The sequence below is a fragment of the Poeciliopsis prolifica genome, unplaced genomic scaffold, assembly GCF_027474105.1.
Source record: "Poeciliopsis prolifica strain line A6 unplaced genomic scaffold, Auburn_PproV2 SCAFFOLD006, whole genome shotgun sequence".
Classification (NCBI taxonomy): Eukaryota; Metazoa; Chordata; class Actinopteri; order Cyprinodontiformes; family Poeciliidae; genus Poeciliopsis; species Poeciliopsis prolifica.
Genome location: NW_026562381.1, coordinates 1,758,679 through 1,779,539, shown reverse-complemented (window position 1 = coordinate 1,779,539; position 20,861 = coordinate 1,758,679). Strand labels below are relative to the sequence as shown.

Genomic DNA, 20,861 nt, shown 5'->3' with positions numbered 1-20,861 from the left:
CAGCCCTGAAAAAACCCTCCAGCTTGACAAATTAAGTGTAGAGGCCCAAGCCTGAAGTAAACCACACAAATATTTCAGTTTAAAATACTTCCAAACCAGACTGCTCTATTTCAGTTCTGCTGTAAACGATTATTTAATGAGTATTCCATTGATTATTCTTATGATTAATCGAGTAATAAAAAAAATATTTTTTTTGATAAAGTAAAATATCGGTCAATTCTACCATAACAGCAGTTTTTATATCGGATATAAACATCGGTCCAATTTTTCAAATTTAAAAAATTGTGAAAAATGACTTCATTTGTAATGATAATTTCTCCTTTTTTAAGTTAAGCTGGACAAAAATTTCACAAAAATCTGAAATAATACTGTTATTAAATTCAATGATATTGAATATTGTGAGCTTATTAATGAATAATAAGCTCAAAATGTCTTTGTGAGCTTATTAATGAATAATAAGCTCACAAAGACATTCACAAAAATTGACAGGAAACCAGTTTTTAGCTCATGTCTTCATATTCACTTTAATAGATGAACTCTTTGTCCAGCTTTTGTGTTCATGCTAGCGATGGGATTTGGTTTCTATGTCGTACATAAAAACATAAATGACAGCTGGACCGCCACAATGCGCTATGTTGCTAACACTTAGCAACAACTCAGAGGTGAAAGTGAGAGTGATGCACAGCATAATCAATCACCCGGCCACAACACGGCTCGCTAAATAACAAAACATAATTTAACGAATTTTCTCTGAGGAATTTTAACAGTCGAATCATTCGAGGAATGGTTACAGCTCTTGGTAGTAAAGTTTTCCTCTGTTTTAGCTCTTCCAACTTTGTTTTGTTGCTTGCTAATCAAGCAACAAAACAAAACAAACAATAATGCGGAAAAAAATAATAGAGGATAATTTGAAGTATCTATTTTATGAAAACATCTTTTTCATACTTCAAACATCAGAAAGTAATGTAAATTTTAAAAAAGGAACTAAATTGTTTATTTACTAGCATAGATTTCTTTTACTATCTTAAGTAGCTACTACAGAAGACAATTAATTACTCAGTTAATCAGCAGATTACTTGATTACTACAGTAGACTAGAGTAGGCTTAATTTATTTCTCTGCTTGTAAAACAAGGTATAATTCTTGTATGTTGTTGCTGTTTGTGCAGTTCACACCTACAACCATATGTTGGAGTCAGAGTTCACGCCACTCAGGCCGGACCAAATGGACAATGTTGCTCTTGACATGTCTCTGGATGAAGACACGTCATCCATGGATGAGATTTCTCATAAGATTCCCTTAAAACCTCAGAAGAAAACCAAAGGTAAGACTTTATTTTTCTAGTTAAGTAATAAATTGTTGCAACAGTTTCGAGGAGAAGGTGATTACATGATTTTGCTGTGGCTTCTGACCTTCTAACATTCTGCTTCTCACATTGAATCAGTGCGAAAGCCCCGGGTAGTGCGTCCCTGCTCTCCAATCACAACCCCTAACCTGCCTCTCAGGAAGAAGAGCAAAGAGGGCAAAGGTAAGCCTCACCAACTAGTCCACTTTTCTGTAATGAGCCAATAAAAATCAAGGTCTCTCCTCCTCTTGTGATGGTTCCGATTCCTCCTGTGGAGCGAGCGGCCAGCTGCCCTCGGCCCCTGCAGTCCATCTGGGTTGAATCTGAGCGAGTTAATGGATGAGGGGATCGGGCGGTGTTGTGTTTCTCGGGGAAACAGGAGTGATTGCATGCTGGAGGGCACGCTGATGCTTTACTGATAGATGCAGGGGCGATGCCGCTTTGTTTGGGCCGTTCACGACACAAAAGGGGGGAAGGGGTTTGGGACGTCTGGTTCAGCCGCCCACGAATGCATCACTCTGTCACTTGGTCGGGGATTCAGGTGACTTCTGGGAGTGCTGCTGTTTTTAAACGTTGCCGGCCGCTGAAGTCTGGCAAATTAGAGGAATCTACATCCCAGCTTGGTATAATTAATTTCCTTCCCAGGCAGACAAATCCTTGTCACAACAATAACTGGAAGAAAAGATTATAATTTCTCCTGCAACTCTGTGGTTTCTATATACAAACTGAACAGGTAGATAAATTAGGAATGAAGCAATTAATCGGTTTAGTCGTGAAATAATCACAAACTACTCTGCAAAATCACAAAATCTTGAGTATTTTTGGTTTAGTTTCTAGTTCAGATATGTTATTACACTTAAAAAATAGATTGGCTAATTTATAAGTAACTTTATTATTGGAAAAACACAAGATTTCAAAGGGTATCATTTTTTTTATGACAGGTATACTAGAAAATGTCCTGTTAAAAGTGAATTAGTCTGCTAGTGATTGTCCTTTTAGTCAATATCAAAGAATTATATTGAAAATAAACTCCTATTCCTTGCTGAAAAGTTACTTTTGAGTTAGTTTTGCCTTATTTCAAGTGTACTAAGAAGATAAGAAACCAGAGCAAAAATACTTAATATTTTATGTTTTTGCAGTGTAATTTAGTAATTGATTAATTGCTAACTGGAGAATACAAACTCAAAATAAGAAACTCAGAAGTTATAAAGTCAAAATAGACCAAAAAACAGACATTTTGCATTTAAATAAATAAAAAAAAAGATTCTATACCTGGTTCAAATTCTGTAAAAAAACAAAAAAAGACTCCGAATTACATCAAAAAGTCCCTCCAGTTTTTCTCAAAATTGGTCAAAAACATTGAGTTCAAGTGACTGCTGCCTCAGCATTACTTGATGTCAAGTTTAAAGTCTGAGAAGGCGATTAATTAAAAATGTCATTTAGCGTTGTACGTTATCTCAAATATTTTAAAAATTTCTTACAATTATTTCTAAATTAGCACCACAAAGTCTGTGATTCTGATTGCAAAAAACCACAAAAACAGTCACAAAATCCTGCAGGGACTAATCAGCGTGGAAAGATGTTCAATATTATTGAATTTCAAGAATCGTGAAACAGTTATTTATTGATATTTTAACAGTTTATCAATACATTCTGGAGTATTCAGATATCTGATACGGCCCTCATTGAAAATGAGTTTGACGTCCCTGATATAAATGAAAGACAAAATAAACATTAGTACTGATTGAAAGCTTGAATCTGTGCCTGCATGTTGTAACCATGGACTCAAATTAGCCTCGTTAATTTGCAGGCAACACCATCTACCTGTGGGAATTCCTCCTGGCTTTGCTGCAGGATAAAAACACCTGTCCCAAATACATCAAGTGGACGCAGCGTGAAAAAGGCATCTTTAAGCTGGTGGACTCCAAGGCTGTTTCAAAGCTTTGGGGCAAGCACAAGAACAAGCCCGACATGAACTATGAGACCATGGGGAGGGCTCTCAGGTGAGAGCAGAATACCAATGAGCCACGTCTGCCAATGTGACATTATCATGCACACAAGCTCTCATCCAGCATTTAACCTTGAAGACACCATTTCCACTGATATGTTCTTATTAACACTCTGGAACGGCGGCTTAAATTTTTATGAGCGTCGTTAAACTTGAATCGCGATAATGTCAATAATTGGTTGAACGGACTCTCGCCTACTTCCTCCCCCAGGTACTACTACCAGAGAGGCATCCTCGCCAAAGTGGAGGGGCAGCGGCTGGTCTACCAGTTCAAAGAGATGCCCTCTGACCTGGTGGTGATCGACGACGAAGAGGCGGGGTCTGACGCCAACGCTGGCTTCCAGAGCCAGAGGGCTTCCAACGGGCGGGGCGTGGTCCGCGGAGGGTCGAAAGGCCACGGCAGGGCGCAGCAAGTGTCACTGAAGTCGATGAAGAAAGAGCCCAGAGAAGAATATCTGTACCGGGAGGCTGATAGAGGACAGGCGGAGCAGCTGCTCCATGTTTTACAGGAGAACCAGGCGCACGGCGTTCAGGACGCCGCGCACGGCGTCAGGTAGGAGAGCTGCTCACTGACTGACTTGTATACATTACATAGTTATATAACTACATATAGTTATAATGTAACTATTGTTTAATTATTTAAGAAAGTAACAACATTGTTGGTCTTAAAACAACAATATTATCAGTTATCGCAATAATTTCTGGGGCAATTTATCGTCCAGAAAAACTTATTGTGTTTCCAGTCAAAAAGAAAACATAGAGCAAAGATATGAAGTTACACTGCAAAAACAGAATATTTTACCAAGTATTTTGGTCTAGTTTATAGTGCAAATATCTCAGTGGACTAAAAATAAGACAAAAGTAATTTACAAGTAACTTTTCAGCAAGACAAAGCAGCTTGTTTCAGGTTAATGTTTCCTTAATATTGATTTTAAAACTGTTTTAAGTGAAATAATTGTCCTGTAGATTATAGTAATTTGCTTTTTGGTGATATTAATGCATATGTGACAATGGTTTAAAGATTTATAAAATTGTATAAACCAAAGAGCAAGAAGTGAACTTTGGACGAACCAATTAAAATTTATTCCAAATAAAATTTCCTGATCAGTTAATATGTTGTAATTTGTTAACTGAGTACAAATGCTCTGCTTTGCAGTTGATCGTAGTTTTGTCATTTGTGTTTGAAGCGACTTTGCTTTCTCTCATCAGCGTCTAGTTTTACTGTTCAGTTGGTTTTGTTAGTTTGTTTGGACTCCACTGCCTGCATTATGAATTCTTTATCTTTCCTGTGATATTTTCCAGGCTGGAAAAGCTCAGCAGTTTGGAACCGTGAGCAGAAAAATAATTTATACAGTTTGTTACAATAGTGATGAGGGCAGCAATTCTCTGGCTGTATTTCTCAGTTTAATAAAAATAATGTCCATGTTTCCAAAGATGAAGGCTGAATGTTCATCTTGGTTATTCATCAGGCTTTATATTTTAATATTAAAATTTTAAAAGTGGGTCAAGGACTCAGAATAAATAGGTGAAATTGTCTTAAATTTAAATGTTCGGTTTCTGACATCAGAATGAAAAAAGTTTTACTGCATTCCTCACTTTCACCTGTCTGCTGTTTAAGAGGTTTGGGCTTTGACTAGGCCTCTCTCTTCATTCTCAGCCTGGTATGACTTGAATAGCAGTTTTGCTTTTCAGTACTGGATTGTTTTACTTGGTTTATACTAAATGTCCTCTCGTCTGGCGTCTATTTGCATTTTTATTTTATTATTCCTAAACCTCTGGTTTTTGTTTCTGTTTGTTTTGTGATACTTTATTTGCATCGTGTTTAAAATTTTATGTTTTTTTTTTCAGTGGAAATATGTTGGAAAAACACAAAATTTTAAAGGATCTTTATTGGGTTATGACTCTAAAAGGAAAAGGTAGCAAATGTTTCACCTGAAATAATGTGCCAGTGAAGTAGTACTTTATTATCAAAATTAACTCATACATAAAAAAGCTCCTATAAGACACTGAAAAGTTACTTTTGAGTTAATTTTGTGTCGTTTTAAATATATTAAGATATTTGCATATCTAAGATTTTGTGTTTTTTCAGTGTAATTTAGCAACTGGAGAATAAAGACTCAAAACAAAAAACCTAGTAATGAAGTCAAAATTGTTAAAGAAATTAGAGCTTTTGCATTTAAAATAATTATGTTTTGGCCAGAACTATTTCAGAAGCTTCAGTTTTAGCTTCACGTGGTTCAAATTCTGTAAAAAGGAACTCTTCAATTAAGCCCATTTACTATCTGATTGTTAACTAAATAATCTAAAAGGTAATGAACAGACAAACCTTTCACTGTATTGATTAGTCAGGTACTTTTTAGCTGCAGATTCATCCTTTGCTATCAGATTTTTTAAGGTTGTTCTGATGTTTTTCGTGGCTGTAGAGGAAAAAGCAACATAAATACTGAGTTTGAATCATTTTGTCTCCTCAGGACCATCAGCAGTCCCGTGTCGTTACCGATGGTTCTGACTTCCTCCGGCTCCCTCCAGTCGGTTCCCCTCACCGTTCTGGCTAACGGCGACTCCAGCCACTCTTCGCCTCCTCGGGTCATCCTCCACACCGTTCCCTCCGCCGCCGCGGGGGGCAAAGACATGCTGACCATCCAGACGGCGTCTCTCGGCGGCGCCGGCCTGCAGGACGGCCTCCCGCAGCAGCTCCTGGTCACCAATCTGGGCTCCTCCGCCATTTCCTCCTCCTCGGTCTCATCCTGCTCCTCCCCTCCAGGGGTCATCAGCTCCACCGGCTCGGGCCTCAACGGCCTGCCCCGCCTCGTCACCATCAACACCAGCGGCGGGCACACCATGGTGGCGCAGCAGCCAGGCACCGTCATCGCCACGGTGCTGAAGTCCAGCGATCTGTCGGCGCTGCAGGTCAAAGAGGAGATGCTGGACTCCAGCTACTTCCAGTCGATGGTGAACGGCGACCCGTCGCTGGCGGCGCACGCCTTCGACAAGGAGGAGATGGAGGCCGGAGAGGCGGAGCTGCAGTACAGGACTGTGATCATCGATACCAGTCAGAGCCAAGCCCAGGCGCCGGCGAGCGAACCTTTAATAAACGGACGTTACTCCCAGAGCAGCAGCCCCGGCGAGGGCTTGACCCCAGTGGAGGAGCTGGAGGTTCGCGGGGAAATGTCTCTGCAGCCGGAGCCGGGCGTCAAAACCCTGCAGGAGCTGCCGCTCTCCGTCCAGCTGCCTGCAAACTTTATCCAGATAAAAAATGAGCCTGCAGAGGCTTAGGACTCTTTCAAAACACACAAAAAATCAACTTTATTTTGACCACAGACTCAATATTTCCCTTTTCCACAACGGTCTGATTCAAACATCAGAAGTGAGGGAAGTTGCAGCATGTTGCTCTTAAAAGTTGGTCAGTTCAGCCTCAGGATTTATTGTTTACTCTCATGTTATGTGACCATGTGCCTAATTTCTAAAAATCTAGGGAGTGATTAGCGTTTTTTTTTTTTTTTTAAGGAGTTAGCTTTCACAATAAGGATTATTCCATGTAGATAAAAACAAATCCCACAAATCCAGACGTGGGATCAGTGTCTACAATGAAAAAAGTGCCAGTCAAGTTTTTGTTTTTATCGCTTAACCTTTGCATCTCATCGGACTAACAAACCAAAAACCAGGACTGAAAGCCAGACGGTGCAACAAGAAGGGACGCCTGAAGCAGTTTAAGTAAAGAGTGCCTTATGAAATGTTTGCAGAAAAAATTACTGTTTATTTCAGACAAGGAAGGTAATATTCTTTTATTTTGAAACAGACAGAGGAGGTGTGCTTCTGCTCTCTGTCAGCCCTGCGTTAAAACACTGTTAACATGTAAAAGGGCATTTTTGTGTGTGGAGCTGCAGACCGGAGGGCACAGCAAGAAAAGCAGAATAAAAGTGATTTATTTCCATTTCTCCCTCTGATGCTCCAAGGTTTAAATCCTGTTTATGTAAAACAATATATATATGAATTTATAAATATATATATACTGTATGTAGACATATAATATGCAATGAGATTGAATTTTAAGACCACAACAAATTTATTTATTTTATTAATTCCTAAATTCTGTAAAGAAAAGGCACATTTGTTTTATTTTTACGTGTAAACCTGAGGGAAGATGAAAAAGAAGATACAGGAAGCTTGTATGGCTTTTTTTTCCTTTTTGTATAGTTTCGATATAATCAGCTTTGTTTAGTTTTTTTTTTTTATTATTTCTGGTCTTAAAAGCTCAGCGCAGCGTCATTATTCTGCTGCTGTGAATCTCTGTTAAACATTTACTGAATGAGCTTTTTGTTCCCTCTGTTCAGCGGATATACCTCTCTCCTTTTTCCAACAGTCGAGGCTGTGCTTTCAGAACTATTGAATTTTATATTACACAGAGTATAGAGCGCATCAGTCAATACTGATTTTCTGCTTAGAATCTAAAGTTTCTACATTTGTTAGGAACAAAAAAACCTGACTTATTTCTCCTTTTTTGTGTCTCTGGTCAGAGGAAGTTTGTGCCTTCTTCTTGTTTTTTTTTCTGTCCTGTTTGGTTAAGAACTCCCTTGTTTCTGTTGGGGATAAAGCCATATTGATCCTGAGTCGCGGCCCGATCGGCTGTTTTTTCCGGGCCGGGCCGAGCCGGGCCGCTGAGCGAGGGGAACTCGGACTACCTGACCTCCATCGTCTGCTTTACAAACTCACCAGAGCCAAAGAGGTCCACATCCTGCAGGCATTCTGAATGTAAAACACGCTGGCACAAAAATGCTTTGACAATCAATAAATACACTGGGTTATATTTGCATTAAATCTGACTTTCTGTTAGGATTATCTTCATATGTACTATCTTTTTTTTCCCTAAAGCACTGTTGTCTGTGAATTGTTGAGGTATGTCCACTGCATTTTGTTTTGTTGCTTCTGTTGTCTTGGGTTGTCAATGGCCTCCTTTTATGCTGAACTTAGACTAGATTTTTAAGAAAAAGTCAATATGTTAATTAAAAAGAAAATCTCTTCTCTACATTATTTGCTGCTGTTTTATTTCCTGCAAGAGAACTGATTTTAAAAACGATTGAAGCCTGAGATAAAATATCACTAAAACAGGACGTAACTTCAATAAAAACTATTTTATATGCATATACAAAAGTAGCTGCACTTCCAACAAACGCAGAATTGCGCAATATGACATTGAAAATAAATTTGCTTAATGAAAATATCCTCTGAATAATAAAAAAAACCTTGTAATTATCATGTTTTGGCTTTTTGGTCTCATCAGTAGTTTTTTTTTAAAGAGAAATATTTGCTATTTTCACATTTATGACAATCTGTGAAACAAATGTAGCTCCTCTCAGAGCTAACCAGAAACAACCAATCAGAGGCCGGGGCCAGGTCTGATCGATCAATCAAAAGCTCATGTGCTGCAGCTGGCATAGCGTGTTGTGAATGCTAAAGCTAGTTAGCATGACCACTGACGACTGCAGAGTACTGCAACTTGAATGGGTAAGTTGTTTGTCCTCATTTAGTGGTGAGGATGTTGACAGGATGGGACCTGCTTCCTGGCTCTGATTGGCTGCTTTTGAACGGGAGCGGCACATTTCCTAAGATACAGTTTTCACAAATTATATGTCTCATTGCAAAGCTGTCACGAAATGGTGACATTTTCAAAAATATGTTAAGAAACAACAACAAAAGGCATTGTTTATAAAAGTTACTGCAGCTTTAAACTCGGAAACAACAAACAGCAGTCAGCAAGTCCACATAATGAAACCGTTTGTGCCGTGAAAAACCAGGCCTGTCTGCAGCTCCGGGGGACATTTGATCGCATGGCATTTAAAAGAGAAAGTAAAAGCTGCTGCAGGAAACTGGATGGGAGCCATTAGCAGTCCGGAGACTGATTGGACTGTACTTAAGAGCACTGCTGCTTCTCCAGTTGCTGTGGGTGGTTGAATGCATTAGCATGTGACATGCTGCCTGCAGCTGAAGACAGCCGCGTCTGTCAGCACAGCTTGCATAGTGAAATGAGGGAGTGTGTGTGTGTGTGTGTGTGTGTGTGTGTGTGTGTGTGTGTGTGTGTGTGTGTGTGTGTGTGTGTGTGTGCTAAGTCTCTGTGTGATGAAAGAAAAGGTTGCACTGATTCTTTTGCAGCATGTTATTGTGTTTATGTGTGAAAGTGTCCATGGCTGTATTGGTTCCTGGGTCTGTTGTGGTTCATTTCGCTTTAAGAGCAGAAAAATAAAACACACATTTGAAACACGTTTTTCCAAATTTCTTTATGTTTAACTTCATTAATTGCTAACTGTAGGCAGCTTCCATTGACCATAAATTTAAGTTACAAAGATAAATTCACTTTATGGAAGGAATACGATTTTGAAAAACAAAACCTCATGTTTTTACTAGGATAAGTTTTAGTTGTTTGGAAGCAGAAACATCCACTAAATGGTTTTTTTATTCACCAAAACTGCAATAGAAACGTTAATTAACAACTTTAAAATCATAATCTGTGCTCCACCATGTTTACCTTCCTGTTTATGGCTGTTTGCAAAACACTGTGTGACGTCACTGCGCCCTCTACTGCGCATGCGGGACACATTTATTCACTTGAAACAGAAAATGATGTCTTTATTTCTCTGTTTTCAACGTAGCGCCTTTCAAACCTCTAAATAAAATATGTTTCTCTATAAACTCTCGCGCCTTAAGTGTTACGTTTAAATCATAAATTTCCCCAGATATTAATTTCTATGTACTTATTTGTTCTCAGTTACCCAGGAAATGCCAAAACTAAAAAGGTTTAAAATAAAGCAACTTAACAAGTTATAATTTAAACAGCCCATAACTTGTATATAATGTTATAATAAATCAATGTTAATGAGGAATTTACTCATTACAGCTTTTCTATTGAGGACTTGACATTTTTGTAAAGGTGTCGCACAGATTAGATCGTCAGACTGAACAAAACTTGCATAGAAGCAACATTTGAATTTTGGTTTTATTTCTCAACAGTTTGTTTACTGAGAATAAAACAAGCTTGATGTGCATCACAAGTCATTTTTGGTCCTGCAGGTTTTTAAAATGAGCTTTAGAAACTTTTTAAACCACATTTTACGTTACATTTCTCTGTAACTTTGCCGAAACCCCAAAACTGGTTTTAAGAAATGTTCCTGTTTATTGTCCCCCCAGTAATGAGATGCAATTTATGCCCTTGAGTTCTCACTGTCATTATATTTGGTTTCTAGTGTAAACTGCTCACCGTCACAGACGATCAGAGAGTTTTGAGTTCAGCCAGTTTCAATAAAACCCTAAATATGTTCCTATTTCCACAGACGAGGCATCGATTTTGCTCATCGTCTCATTCCCCCTTTTGTTCTGGAGGATTACTGGAACAATGAAAGGCAACCAGCAGCCGCCGTGTCTGAGTCAGAGACCCTGAAGATGGAGCAGGAGAGCCGGGTCCTGGAAGAGGAGGACTATTCCTGTGTCGCCTGCGGCCACTGACACAGCGCGAGTGTTTACTGCTGTGCCACGCTGCCTCTCACAGTGGGAGCGGCTGAAGGATGACGACTGACATTATTGTGCCTCCAGCCTGAAGCAGGAACGGCACACAGAGAGCTTATTTAACCATCGGGTCACCAGACTGACTGCAGAGAAAGGCCCTCTGAGTTAACTCGGTTCAGGTTATCCAGAGGAATTGAGGTTTGTCTCAGAGAAACGAGGAACATTTTAATTTAAAGGCAGTAAAAATAGGAAGACAGAGCAATAAAAATAGAGAAATACATCCTTCTTTTTATATATAAATATTAGAGCAGTTTAACTTCCTGTCCACAAGATGGCAGTATTGATACATGTGTTGGATTGGAGAAATACAGAAACTCCTCATACATTCAGGTTTTCACCATCAACATCCAAACAAACGAGGAATTATTTGAAATGAAAATAAGCAGCTGGGAGTGAAATCTTTCCTGCATTTCTGATAAATAACAAAAAGCATTAATTCACTGGAAGGATTGAGTGAAAATGTCCAAACCTCTGGCCAGAGTGGAGGGAGGGCAGGGATCCTCTGAACTGTGATAACCTGGTAAATGCTCGGTATTTGTGTTTATCCTGCTGAGCAGTCACTCTTTTCCCCTCCCTCATCAAAACAGTGATAAACTGGAGCTGCAGGGGGTTTTTCTGTATGAGATGCATGAGGGAAACAGAGCAGGACTTTATTAGAAACGACACATTCTTTAATTTTCATCAGTGAGGGAGGAGTTCGCCGTCACTGAGCGCCTCGTGTCTGATGCTGGCAGAGTTGAGGCACTTTGTGCGACACAAGAACGCAAATAAACAAGATGTTTGAATTTCACAGATTTTATTTATTTTTTTTAATGAGAAATAAACTTAAAGTGTTTGTTCTTGTTATGTGGAAAAGGCTTTTGCATGTCAGTTCAGGCACCTCAGATTTTGTATCTTGACTTTTTAAAAAATGTATTTACAGTGGATGATGCTTAATGAGCCATTAGAGAATTATTTATTAAGTTGCAGCAGCTTTTACAGAAACTGGGTCAGATTCCCAATTTGTGTCTGAAGTATCGAGCAACTGCTGTACGGAAACGTTTCTCCATCAGGTTCTTCCCTGCAGGGCTTCGCTTCAGAAAAATGGGAAGAAAACAAAAACTTGTGGATCAGGGCAGCTAAAAGTTGGTTGAATTGAGGCGGCGTGATTTAGATGTCTGTGAATTTCACAAAACATCATCCAAACGGAGAGAATGTGCCAAAAATCACAGTACTGGGACACACAGATGTGAGCAACGGCGCAACGTGGCAATTACAGATTAAAAAAGAAGGATTCTTCAAAACGCAGAGATTGATTCTAGAAAATGTCAAGAACATTTCTGAGCTCCAAGTCAAAATTTGCTTGAAAAACTCAGCAATCAAAAAAATTTGACTTTTGAAACCCAGAAATGTTGCAACATTTCTGAAACTAAACTATTTTTTTTTCTTGTAAATTTTGTACTTTTGCAGTTCACAAATGTTCTTGGTTTTTTATTGAAATTTCTGAACTCAATCTCACAATTTCTGAATTATTTTCAAAACAATATTTGCTTTTTCTCACACTCTGAAACTTCCAGGCTTCTGAGATGAATCTAAAAAGTTCTGAGTTTTTCAATCACAAATTTTAGACTTTTGGAGCTCAGAAATGTTGTTTCTGAGATTAAGCTGAAAATATCTGAATGTTCAAGTTTTCAAACTCAGGACTTTCTAGTTTTTTTGTAGAAGACTTCTGATATTTAAAATGTTCATGTTTTTTGGCTTATATTTATTCCTCGTCTTTTTTTTTTCACTCTAATGTGGTGTCACAGTTTCTCCACTGATGGGCGATAAAGGATATTTCTCCTTCTGCTCCCATCAGTCGCTGAATCGTTTAGGAAAGTGTCTCCGGTATTTGATGCGTTAAATAGTGAGGAATATTTTATCCTAACTCTTGATTTTATGAACTTTTCAGAAACTTCTCGGGAGGCTTTGCGTTTCACCTGTCAGCGTTTTGAAATGTGTTTGCAATTACTGAATTTAACACACAGCAGCTTTATTTTCACTTGACACGATGCTCTGGGCTATTGGCATTATTGATTTAAAAATAACAATCTGGTTACCGTCTGAACTATGAACATGTTCACAAATCATTTGCATACATTTACATGGCGTTTGAGATAACTTTCTCCTCCACCAAAAGCAACGTCACTGCCAATTATTTTTGATTTCATTGACATTATTATCATATCAAACCCACGTGAGTCAACAGGCATATTTACATCGTAGGCGAGAGAGACGCCGTTATATCCTCATGAAAAGACGAATTATTAGTCATCAGATGCACAGAAGTTGTAAAAAAAGAAACAATAAGCGAATATATATCTGTTTTATCTCACCAAGCTAATGAGGAACGGGATTAATGGAGAGGAGAGACGGATTTGACTCTTCCATGGATTCAAACCCAGACTATCAATTCTCACACAAACACCCCTGGGTATCAAGAGTCTTTCAAGGAAATTATAACATTTCACACAATACAACCACTGACATTATTCATACAATGAAATTTTAATTGGAAAACAGCATCGAGAAGACTTCAAACAGCAACTCGACTTTTCATTCCCATTGTTTCCCTCTTGTAGCTTTGGTTCTCAGGGGCGTTCGCGCACCTTGTTATTGTGATGACAGAACATCAATTACAAATGCATATCTCTCCTGCTTATCTGTTATTTACAGATGAGGGTTTTTCAAGCTCAGCACGGCGACATGCGTTGTTTCAGATTAGAACCGTTTCAGCAAAGCAGGAAACACAAGCACCATTTTAAGCATTTTATATGTTTTTTTTTATTTTTGCAGACTGCAGCAGTGGAAACAAAGGAGGACAGATCAGTAAGTACAAAACAAAACACAGCAGAGACTCTTGCGACTTTAATTACACAAGCAAAGTTTAACTTGATGCCAAAAACAAAAAAAGAAGAAGTCACTTTGCAACATGAAGTCATCATTGTTTGGTCTCTCTTTCGTTTACCATTTTAAACCTCTTGTAACTTTTCCCTTGATATCGTATGTAAAATTAAGTGTAATTTTTACACCAAAAATGTCTTTCAATGTTTTTTCTTCACCTTTGTTTGTTGTTGTGCGTCTTGTTTTTGGAGCACGATTCTCTTCCTGTTGATTCTTTCACAATTTCTTGTTTTGCCCTTGGAGGGCTGTCGTTGGTTTTGCAAAAAACTTTTATCTGCAGGTTATGTAAGCGGGAAAAGAGACAGAGATATAAGCCGAAAACTTTACTGGGAATACCTCTGCAATCTCATGCAACCTTATAAAACTGTCATAAGTTTGTCTTCTAAATGTTTTAGTAGAAACCCTGAGAGAGGTGATCATTTCTTTTTTTTATTCAAAAAGCAACGTTCAGATGTACCAGACGGGAGAAATTCAATATATGAAAATTAATGCATGTTTATTGGATAAAAAATACAGGAATTCTTTTCAGATATGTGGAGAGCAATAAATCAAAATCAAGAATGTTTAAGCTTTACAGTTTTATTCCTGGATTGCGCTGCGGATCTTTGATCGTTTTTTTTGAAAATGAAAATACGTGAACGATGTGTCAAAAGGCCTCTGAAGTAAAGCAGCGTTGAGTTCAACATTCGAATGAAAAGTGGCCTTTCACAGCTTCTGAATGGAGCCGAAAACACTTTAAAGAAAGTTTATCTGCATTGTTTTTAGTGGAGATTTACTAAAAAACTGTTTTGACACCACCAGCAGCTTTCTTACCAGTGGTTGAGATATTATTGCAAAATTTAGCAATTTTAAACTGCAAATGTTCCTTTTCATAAGTTTCACAGCTAAATTAGTGGGACGTAACATTTTCACTTAAATGCCAACACTTCTATACACTGTTGTCTAGTTTTTTAAATTGTGTGTCACCAGGCTAAACTCACAGGTCTGCTGAGAGAGTCTGTGTCAGGATTTTATTTGTGCAACAATATCAAAGATGAGAAAGTAGTTTTTTGGGAATTATCTGAATAAACTAAAAGTCAGTGGATTGTTGCATCCAGTGAATATTACTTTCATTTATTTATTAAAAATAGCAGAAATGTAGGATGACATTGGTTCAGTAATAGGACATTGCTTAGATGAGAAAACTGTGAGAAAATAAAGAACAGTTAATTAATGTAAATAATTAATACAAATATATAAATGTTTTACAGGTAGCTATGAACCTTTTCAGTTTGTTCTAATTAGCTAAAATTAGCTCTTAGATAGGGCTAAAATATTTTTAAATAGCAATACAGACTTTACTGATATAGAAAACAGTGGCAAAACCAAACAACACCCTCCAGTGAAACAAAGTCAGCTAAGCTAATGTAGCATTGTATGAAAAGATTCAGTTAGTGTTTTAAACTGCTAGCAGTTAGCAGTTTACAACTATGTTAGCATAGTGACAGCACAATGGACATTGATAAACTGAGAAACTGTAACTAGGAACAGTTTTTAAAGTGTAGTCAGCTAATGCAAATATAGCATTGATAACATCAGCTGAAATGCAGGCATTTATCCAACTAGCTAGGTAATTCACTAGCTAGCTAGTTCACTAGATTATGCACTGCATAGCTATCTACATAGCTAGCTAAGGTAGCTAGCTACGTACCTTAGCTATGTAGATAGGTTTGTTTGACCCATCTACATAGCTAGCTAAGTAGATGGGTCAAAGCATAGCTAGCTACCTTAGCTAGCTATGTAGATGGATGGGTGCCTCTGTAAGCTAGAATGCTAGCTAGTGAGGTCTGTTTGAACATTTTCTGTCAGTAAAACAAAATTTACAATGATTTTATACAAAAACAGTTTGCTTTTGCATTAGCTTTGAGGTCTTTTTGAAAATAAAAAGATGTTTTTATTTGCATCATTTTAAAATCTGAAATTTCCTCCTTATATTAGAAAGTGAGAAGCTACGATCTAAAACAGATTCATCACAACATTTGTAAAATTTGCTTCCTAAAATATAGATTTGCAAAAATTCTTACAGATTTTTTAAAATTGAAATTTCCCCCAAAATGTTGCTTGATAAATGTTCTACCTTTTTAGACATTCAGAATAAATAAAAACCACAATTTATTCATCAATAAAAACAACAACAGAGAACAAACTTTTTTTCAAAAGGAAGATTTTAATTGAATTCTGGAACAAAGTTGGAGTCAAATTTAAAAACATGTAAAGAGAGTCCAAGCGAATCAAACAAACCCGACCAACACTTTGGGCATGTTTACCATAGTTCTTTTTTTTTTAAAAAAGCACTTGAATTACAAAAACGTTAAATAACAGATTTAACTTTCAATGACTAAAATGAATAAATTGTGAACAACTGTAAGTGTGTGTAGTTTATATTATGAATCTGCATCCTTAAAGCTTTAGCTAACAATAACAAATAAGAAGCTCAGGAAATACATCGACTGGCACAAACTCAGCAGCCGCAGAATCACTTACAGTAATAGAGCTTGTCCACTAAATATAAGCAAACTGTTAGTATGGCTCAAAAAGTCCAAACTACTCATTTACATAATACAGAAAATGTGCTTCACAACCTGAAAGTGTTTGATTATTACACAGAACATGCTGCTATTAGATATAATAGTGTGGTTAAATCTTTATTGTAGCACCAATCAGGAAAGTTTGCATGTGTATTTAAAGGGGCAGTATCATGTAAAATCAACTTTTCTTAATGTTACAACGTAGTTCCTTCATCAAGAACAACTTTTATCTATTAATCCTTTAATCTCCATGGCAACCATTCAGCTGTGCAAAATGCTGCAGTTTCCAAGCTTCTGCCTCACAGAGCAGCTCCTTCAGACTAGCCAGCATCAATTAGCAAACGTCTGGAGGAACTGCAGATCCGCTGAGGTCGTTATAGAAACTACTTCTCAGTTCAATGCTGGTAGAAACGTTGTAAAAGGGCTCTTAAAGAGACGGGCGCCCAATTTCAAAGCGTTAAGCCAGGAAGTAGAATTTCTTTTAAGTGATAATTGACATCACTTTTATGACTGACGATAACATTGTTAGTGTATTATGCCTGGAGAACACAAATATTGCCCTTTTAAAGCACTGAACATGCGCAAACAGATTTAGTGGAACATAAAAGTTTTTAAAAAAAAGAAGCATTGATTTCATTTGCTAGTATACAACACGAGGCAGTTAATGATGCCTCTGAGAATATAATCAATGAATATGAAATGCTCTTTTTCTACAAATGAGGTCTGGAATATTTCTCAGATTATTTCAGATCCAGAAACCATTAAAATTCAGCGTCAGACTCTGCCCAGCATGCGAGCGATCCACCAGTCGCACGGCATCACGACCTGGCAGATGACCCGGCCTCCTTGGTAGTAGTACGGCCAGGGGTTGAAGCCGCCCAGGGGCTCGAAGTAGCGGCGGCAGTAGCGGTAGCCGCGGCGGCAGTACTGGCAGCAGTAGCCGCGTTCGTCCAGGCGGTTATCCAGCTCGATGCCGACGTCCCTCTGCAGAGGACACAGCGGGGCCGCCATCACACACACATGACAAATGCCGGTCCTCCAGAGGCAAGGGCAGGAGGAAGAGGAGGAGGAGGAGGAATGACTGATAGGAATTGATGAGGTTGCTTTTGGTTCTAGGTCGGAAAAATGTACGCAAAAGGCAAAAAAGAGCCAAAAGATCAGAGCGAGTGTGTGTGAAAATACAGAGTTGTGTCGCGCCTGAGACGAAGCGATCAGGAGGATTGAATGAAGCTACAGGAGCTTCGATATGATGAAACCCTTGACATTTTCTATTATGACTGAGGCAAAGCGACTGACAGTAGCACAGTGAAGCCACCCTTCATAACCTCCCAACCAGCGCTGTTTCCTGTCAAAGGGACTCTTAGTTGCTAGTTACTAACATAATTGCACTATTTCTTTCATCTTTGACCTCTTAACTCCCTCGAATGGAGCATAGACTGCTCTAAAATGGCCGCCCCTCCTCCAGCAGAGCATTCAAATTAGAGATCCTCACTTTTCGCTGCCCTCGCCGTGACCTTGACTTTAAGTGCATGGCACATTCCTAAAGCAATTAGTAGAGTAATGATCGCCTAAGAAGGATTCTTTCATTTGCTCTTGCTGGCTGCCTCTGAATTTATAGAGGGGCCAAATGAAACCCAAACGAAAGGTAAATTGGGTAGAATTAATGGCCCTTGGATTTTTCCATTGTGCTGCTTGGTTCATGCCCCCATTGACTCTTTGGGCTGAGTGCCATGCCTCAGATCAAGAACCTCTGGATGGGGGTTCGGAGAAGTGCCACTTAACTGGCAACACGCGGGTTGAGGTAGCAAAATGCCCTCGGTATTCATTTGACCACATTTCAATCTCTTTTAGTAAATGAATCCTCAGAGACAATCCGGCGCTGGTTAATCTCCTCGGATCCGGAGATTTGGCCTCAACCCGGACACACGCAATGACTCAGCTATACGCAACCATGCAGAACAAAACACATCCAGAAAATGTGTGGGAAATGCTTAACCCTGAGGGAAACGGTCCTGTTTGTCCCTACCACCTCAGAAATAAAGGGATTTCTTCACTCCACTCTGCAAGTCACACAGCAGTAAATCCCTCTTTGTTTTTGTTTATGTCTTTATGCAACAGCGCCTTGTGACTGTTTTTATATCCCTTGAAACTTCCCAGTTTTTGTCACATTACAACCTGAAGGTCAATACCTTTTACTGGGATTTTAAGTGGTAGACCAGCACATAGTGGGGCATAATTGTGAAGTGGTGAAGTGAAAACACTCCAGCAGCAATCGAAATATTAGGAAACAGCTTCATTAGCAGACCGCTGTGTCCTTGTTTCTGGTTTTCATGAGGCGTTTTACTAAACATCAAACAGTTTGTGCTGAAATAAAAAAGTTTACCATGAAAAAAATATTCAAATGGCTCAATCACATCAGCTTTAAAGCTGAAACATGTGGTATATTATGAAACAGATAAAAATGCCCCGCTTCCGGTCAACAACAACCAATCGGAGCCAGGAGGCGGGTCTTAGCGCTGTCAATCAATCTGGTGTATGCTGCTCAATGTGTGAATCCATCATTACAGGAAAACTAGCATTAGCATTCATGGCAGGCTATATCGTAGCAGTTGAAGCTTATGAGCAAGTGAGAGTGATTGACAGCACTAAGACCCTCCTCCTGCCTCTGATTGGTTGTTTCTGACTGAGTGGCGTATTTCTGTAGTTTGTACTGGGAACACTGGGAACAGAAAGAAAGAGGAGATAACATTTTTTACATATGGGGAGACCGATGGTTTCGATCCGGTGAATAAAACCAGGTCGATATTAATAACCAATATTTTTTCACAAATTGTTGCCATTTGTTTTATTTCGTTTTCTGGTGTTGAAGCAGTAAAGAAAATGAAAGCCACTGAAAACCTCCCAGTTATTCCACCAAATATTGATCTCTGAAGTCTTCCTGAGATCAATATTTGGTGGTTTTGTTGTTTTCTTTGCATTATTTGAGGTCTGAAAGAATTGCATCTTTCATTATTTTGACTATTTCTCATCTTCTGCAAATAAACACTAAATTTTGCTTGTAATCTCAAGAGACATTTTGTCTGTAGTTCATAGAAAAAAAGAACAATATTCATTCTACTCAAACATTTACCTATAAAAAGTAAATCAGATGAACTGATCAATCCAGGTGGTCTCTTAACTTTTTCCAGAGCTGTAAATATCAGTAAATATCAGTTATCGGCCATAGCAGCCGTATTAAAGTCTGATATCAACATTGGCCCATATTTTTTTATTAATGTCCTTAAAACTCATAATATGGGAAAAATTAAAAAGTTTTTGTTCCACTTCAGTTTTCATTTTTTGTTCAATATTTAGGAATTAAGCGGCTATTTCTTGCTGAAAGTTACCTCAAGGTAATTTTGTCTTATTTCAGGTGAACTGATGTATTTGCACCAGAAACTGAAATATCGTACTTTAAGATTTTGTGTTTTTAGAGTATAAAAACTTTTGCCTCAATCGGTTTGATGGCTACATAAAATCCGAATAACACGTATTGATGCTTTAAAAAGTGAAGAAGCTGACGGCGATGCGAGTCGTTCTGTGAATTTGCTAAGAGCCAGAGCAGTGAGGGAGTCTGTCATGCGTCTGATTGGAGCGTTGATAAGGCGAGCGGCGTTACTCACACTCACGAGACATATTTAAAACACACAGAAACGGTGCGACAGATAAACATCGAGCATAGCTGCGTTTGATTTATGACTATGACAGGCTCAGGTAGGCTTTTAATGATTTATTGTTCCAGTCGGGTTTCAGGTCATCAGCTTCCAGGCAACAATCTGTTATGGAAACAACACGAAGGCTGTCAATGGACCGACGATAATCTTATCTGCCGCTCGCAGCCCGAACTGGGATGTAACCAAGTCTGGCGCTTCGACTCAGAAGAAATGAAGGAAATATTTTATTCAAATGACGTTTATCAACACAAACAGCCAATGGGCAGCATTGTAGCTTAAAGAGAATTAATCAGAGCTATCCTTTTGAAACGCAGACTACATATTAAACGCCTTCGCTCTGAGTTGCCGTCTCTCATGGGAAGCTGAGGTGATAAGAATAGTTCACCTTGGGAAATCTGAGACAGTCACTCACAAACAAGCCGCATTAATGAAGAGTAAAAGCCATTACCCCCTCACTGCCTCTGATTTCATCACACCGTCCTCACACACACACACACACACACACACACACACACACACACACACACACACACACACACACACACACACACACACACACACACACACACACACACACACACTCCTCCATGCATAATACGAGACACTGGATGTGAATGAGTCGGCAGAGTAGAAAACTGTGTCAGTCATTCAATAAGATGTAACGAATCAAAGCATGACTCCTCTAATCTCCACACTTGTTGGTATTATTTCACACACCCTGATCGCCGCTCTTCATGAAGCACATCCCTG

The 20,861-nt window shown here is 38.7% G+C and overlaps 2 protein-coding genes across 6 annotated transcripts in view; one reads left to right on the top strand and one right to left on the bottom strand.

Moving 5' to 3' along the window:
- The window catches only part of LOC129360438 (ETS-related transcription factor Elf-4-like), a 58,826-nt gene extending 50,448 nt beyond the window's left edge, over positions 1 to 8,378 (top strand). For all 5 annotated transcript variants that reach the window (XM_055030662.1, XM_055030661.1, XM_055030660.1 and 2 more), the window contains 5 exons: positions 1,168 to 1,323; positions 1,444 to 1,527; positions 3,155 to 3,347; positions 3,564 to 3,905; positions 5,824 to 8,378. In XM_055030662.1, coding sequence (XP_054886637.1) covers positions 1,168 to 1,323; positions 1,444 to 1,527; positions 3,155 to 3,347; positions 3,564 to 3,905; positions 5,824 to 6,628 — 1,580 coding nt within the window. In that variant the 3' untranslated portion in view covers positions 6,629 to 8,378. The remainder of the gene's footprint in view (positions 1 to 1,167; positions 1,324 to 1,443; positions 1,528 to 3,154; positions 3,348 to 3,563; positions 3,906 to 5,823) is intronic.
- A 7,644-nt stretch (positions 8,379 to 16,022) lies between these two features.
- The window catches only part of LOC129360637 (tenomodulin-like), a 66,202-nt gene continuing 61,363 nt past the window's right edge, over positions 16,023 to 20,861 (bottom strand). Inside the window, exon 8 of the mRNA XM_055030963.1 lies at positions 16,023 to 17,382. Coding sequence (XP_054886938.1) covers positions 17,173 to 17,382 — 210 coding nt within the window. The 3' untranslated portion in view covers positions 16,023 to 17,172. The remainder of the gene's footprint in view (positions 17,383 to 20,861) is intronic.